Source organism: Elaeis guineensis, chromosome 4 (assembly GCF_000442705.2).
Source record: "Elaeis guineensis isolate ETL-2024a chromosome 4, EG11, whole genome shotgun sequence".
NCBI lineage: Eukaryota > Viridiplantae > Streptophyta > Magnoliopsida > Arecales > Arecaceae > Elaeis > Elaeis guineensis.
In genome coordinates, this window is record NC_025996.2 from 129,004,661 (window position 1) to 129,009,445 (window position 4,785).

The 4,785-nt window shown below is 42.8% G+C and overlaps 1 protein-coding gene across 1 annotated transcript; it reads right to left on the reverse strand.

Moving 5' to 3' along the window:
- Positions 1-1,464: 1,464 nt before the first annotated feature.
- On the reverse strand, positions 1,465-4,347 carry LOC105042689 (L-type lectin-domain containing receptor kinase SIT2-like). The gene has a single exon (XM_010919982.4). It carries the CDS (start codon positions 3,504-3,506, stop codon positions 1,608-1,610), a length of 1,899 nt encoding a protein of 632 aa, XP_010918284.1. The 5' UTR covers positions 3,507-4,347; the 3' UTR covers positions 1,465-1,607.
- Positions 4,348-4,785: the final 438 nt, after the last annotated feature.

Sequence of the window (4,785 nt, forward strand, 5' to 3'; positions counted from 1 at the left end):
TCCTCCGGGTTCTCTCCTGACCCATCCGAGTTCACCCAGCTTGCCACCTGACCCAAAGGGGTGGCTTAGTGCTGTGGATCTCCAAAAAAAAAAATAAAAATAAATAAATAAAACGGCGGGTCAAGGCCATCCTCTTTTGTGCCTAGGTGTCGTTTCGACCCGTTACTGGAGCTGAGCTCACCCATAAATTCTGAGCGAAATGGACTTGACTACAAAAATTGGTAGGCTAGATACTATTATGGCTGAGGTGGAGCTTGAGTTTGCTGCATCTGAAATGGGAAAGGGGCACGTCATCCTCCAGAAGCAAAATGGGCTACATCCAAAGGGAATCGTCCAAATCTGTTACAATGACCCACTTATCGAGTGCCAGCACCAACATTGTGGAGGCTTCTGGGTCGGCCAAAGTTATGCCTTCTTCTCCGTCTATTGTGCCCCCTATTCCATCTGCTGCAGCCTTCGATCAAGCCATCATTGAATCTGAAAGTGCCAAGTTGTCTGCCTTGGTCCTCACCCAAGGCCTAGCTATGGCATCCATGCTAGTGACCTGTACGAATCGGATCTAGGTGGCCCCATCCCCTACCATGCCGACGTCACCTTGGACTTCATCCCCACATTGAAGCAACTGGATGAGGCTCCGATGCCACCTGTGACGAAATTGCTCTAGCCACCAATACTAGAAACATGGGATCACTACAAGATCCATGGGATCACTGGTCGAAGGTGGACATTCATCTGGTGGGGGAGGTGGAACCAAAAGTTGGCCACAACCTATTGCCCCCTAAGTGAATGCATAGATCATGAAGGCATTATGAGGAGGATCAAGGTTGTATTGGATGGTGGCCCAACTGATCGAGAGGCTTGCTACTACACTGAGTAGGTGGAATAGCACCCAAAGGCAAATAGGTGAAAGCATGAGTGTACTTCAGCTATAGCATCATTTCCCGGCTGTCTTGGGCATTTATGCTATTGAGGCCCGCAAGAGGTATTATTGCTGTGGCGAACTTCTTTGTGCACCGCACACGGTGCAGAAAATCACGCACTGCACATGATGATTCGCTCTCGCACGAAGCAAGTAAAAAAAAAAAAAAATTCACCGATATCTTTGGGCCGGCACATGAGCGAATCATTGAGTGCGGTGCATGATTTTTTGTACCACGCATGGTGCACAAAGAATTGCTCTATTGCTGTGTGGTGGGTGAACTTTGTTACGATTGATATATTCCACAATTGTAACTAGTAAGTTGTTGTGGTGATTACTGAACCAAAATGATAGAAATATTTAGAGTCACTCGTTCCCATTCTCATTTCAAAATCCAACTCTTCCTACTCAACATGCTCTATATATAGTGTCACAAATAGTGTTTCACCTAAGCTAAAGAAGCTGAATGTCTTGCTCAGAATTACTTGGTGTTCTTGGCAGTTTGGGTTCATCTTTAAATAAGCATAAAGGATGAAGAGTGGAAATGATAAAATAAGATACTTACATTCAAATTCCACTAGTTAACTAAATCCAAGCAAAGCAACAACCTTCAAAGAGGATCGGCTCTTTGCCGGTGGATGGAACAGTTTACAACTGACACTTATGATATTATGATTGTTCTAATTCTTCAGCTGATGCCACTCCCATACTTGGGTATTTCAGGCAGTGAAAGATCACCATCCAACAACTGCATCACTTGGCGCATGGTTGGTCTGGATGCAACTACAGGATGTGAACAAAGCAATCCAATCTTTAAGATCAATTCCACTTCCCCCAGATCATAATCACCTCCCAGTCTTGCATCTGTAACCTCTAGAATTACTCCATTCTTCCAACTCCTCCAAACCCATTCCACCAAATGAAGATCCAGAGATTGTTGTTGCATTATTGGCCTCCTTCCACAGACAACCTCAAGTATGAAAACGCCGAAGGCGAAGACATCAGTGCTGGTGGTTGCCTTGCCTGTTTTAGTGAGCTCTGGAGCAATATAACCAAAAGTTCCCTCCACATGACTGATTTGGGGATCGCTGCCATGATCATACAATCTTGATAGTCCGAAGTCTCCCAACTTTCCATTCATTTCAGCGTCCAATAAGACATTGCTTGCTTTTATATCTCTGTGTACAACAATCTGCACCCACCCTTCATGCAAATAGAGCAAACCTGAAGCCACACCTCTGATAATGTTTAGTCTCTGACTCCAGCTAAGTGTTGTTGGCTTGTTTGCATCATAGAGGAACTTGTCAAGACTACCATTGCACATGAACTCATAGACCAAAAGGACTTCCCCTTTCCTACGACTATAGCCAAGAAGTTGTACCAAATTGCGGTGACGGAGTTGACTGTGACTTGCGATCTCCCCAACAAACTCCCTCATTCCTTGCCTAGAATCATGAGATATCCTCTTCACTGCAATTTCAGTTTTTGAGGTGGGTAGCTTGCCTTTGTAAACTCTTCCAAAACCGCCAACTCCCAAAAGATTTTCCTCTCGAAAGCCTTTGGTAGCCTTGAATAGTTCTTTGTATGAGAATCTATGAGTTCTATGTTCCAGCTCCCACTCTTCAAGAACTTCAGCATATCTTGCCTTTCTTCTTATTATGTAAGCAATACTGAAGGCAGTTATGGTTATGAACACCACTATTCCTAAGGACAGCCAAATTATCAAAGATGTTTGTTTTCTACCATCCTTTTTTTTCAAAGGAAGTGAAGGAAGGCTGGACAGGTTGAGGGCAGCCGCCTGCCCATTCATCTTAAAGCTCCAACCCAGAACATAACTGGATGGTACACTGGAGCCCGTAGAAGCAGAGAAGCCGATATACATGGTGTCTGATATTACGGAGGAGAGATCAATGAAAGAAGACAACAATGGATGGCTTGGTTTGGGCACACTAATGGGGGATATTGTTACATTTAGCTTCTTCTCTAGATTGCTGTAATCTACCCATACCTGCATAGGTTCCCCGCTTATAAGGCTGAGGTTCTTAAACTCACCAATGTTTTCAATGAAATATGATGCTGTCGCAGCATTTATCGACCTCAATCCATTGACATCAATTCCGACATGGTTGTTGTTGATATCTCCAAAGTCCACATTAAGGATGGTGTCAAGCTCAATAGCAAGGACATGATTTGCAGAATTGCCATCGTTGGTAGAGTTGAAGAGACCAAGGAATTGTTTGGGCAGAGCCCCAGCGAGCTCCCTGGTTGGCGAGAGCACAAGTGCAAGTCCATCGCCACTCACACCAGGATATTCGGTGAGTATTGCAAAAACGAAGCAAGTAGAGAAAGAGTAGACGTTACCGTCCGAGGAGTTCTTCAAATGCAGTGGCACTTTGTGGAATGCATGTCCTCGCTGGCTCCTTGTAGTGTTGGTTAATCTCAGAAGGCCATTGAGTGTGATCTCTGCCATGCCATCAAGGTATAACTCACTCCTTCTGAATCCGTTGTATGTGAATTCATCATATTTTTTTGCTGTGATTCCCGCAAGCATGCATATCACCAGAACCAAGGATAGCTTTGGGTTCATTTGGAGAAGAATGGGGGATTTTCTTTTTGAGCAATTCTTTTTGACTGAAACCGGAGGTAGCAGGATGCTACCCCTTTTTGAGCAATTCAATGGTTATCTACCACACATTATGATGTTTAACCATGAACGTATTCACCCTTGGCATCCAGCAAACAAAAGAACAACTAATTATCAGAGGTAGACGTTTCATTGAAGATAGAAGTCAATAGCACGCGTCACACTTCATTATCTGTGTTTTCAAGACCTGAAAAATAATAATAATAGTAAAAACAAAGGAGTAGTTGATCCACCCACGTCTCAGTTCATGTTGAAAGATGTCAGATTACTGCATTAGTAGACAAGACTCGATTGCACAATTTTAAATGCAGGTCTGATATTGTACCACTTGCTAAGTTCTCCACCCTAGAAGAACTTGATCTTCACCTTTCTTTTTCAGGATGGATAGAAGCCTCTGTCAATACTGGAGTGAGGAATTATGATCAAACTTAAGGGGCAGTTTGGTTGAGAAGAATTGAAGCCTAAAATGGGGGTAGGAATAGGTTACTCTCATTTCAACCTTTTGGTTGGGATATCGCCATACATGACACTATTTTTCGGGTGATTGAGCTCACTGGAGATCTTGTGATAAGAGTTGACTATCCAAGACCCTCAACAATTGGGTCTTTTACTTATTCTATAGGTAAGTGTGTATAGTAATTATAATAAGTGGACTCCTAGAAGCTGAATTGAAGAATATGACTATTCAAAGTAAGATCTATCTAATCGAGGCAGAAGAAGAAGACCTATCATTTTGGTTCCATTTTCTCTTATCTAGCAGGCTACCCTCGGATATTTTTTCTTTTGTTGCTGATCTTTGGAATCTATGTAACATAATTTTGATTTTTTTTTTTTTTTGGAATACCTCATACTTACCTCTCATAGGTTGAATTGAATAACTGATGGCGACAATACCATCGATGATCTAATAGCTAGTAATATCAGTCATGCAATCAATTTGAAATGGATAGCAACGGCATTGAAACGGTGGTACCAGTGGCCGCTGCCGTAATTAGACTTAGAGGGTTCGAGATAACACCTTTTTCTAGAATGTTTCTTCTTTTCTAAATTTTCTCAGCTAAACTTTGAAAATGGTGGCCTCTAGGTTTTGTCTCAAGCTGACAAGCCCACACCATCTTCTCTCAGCAGAGCCATGAGACGATCATTGGCATGGTTGGCCATTGGGTTAAAATCATTGCATCTTCCTTTTTATTAGTATTCTATGGGATGCCGGGTCTTGGTG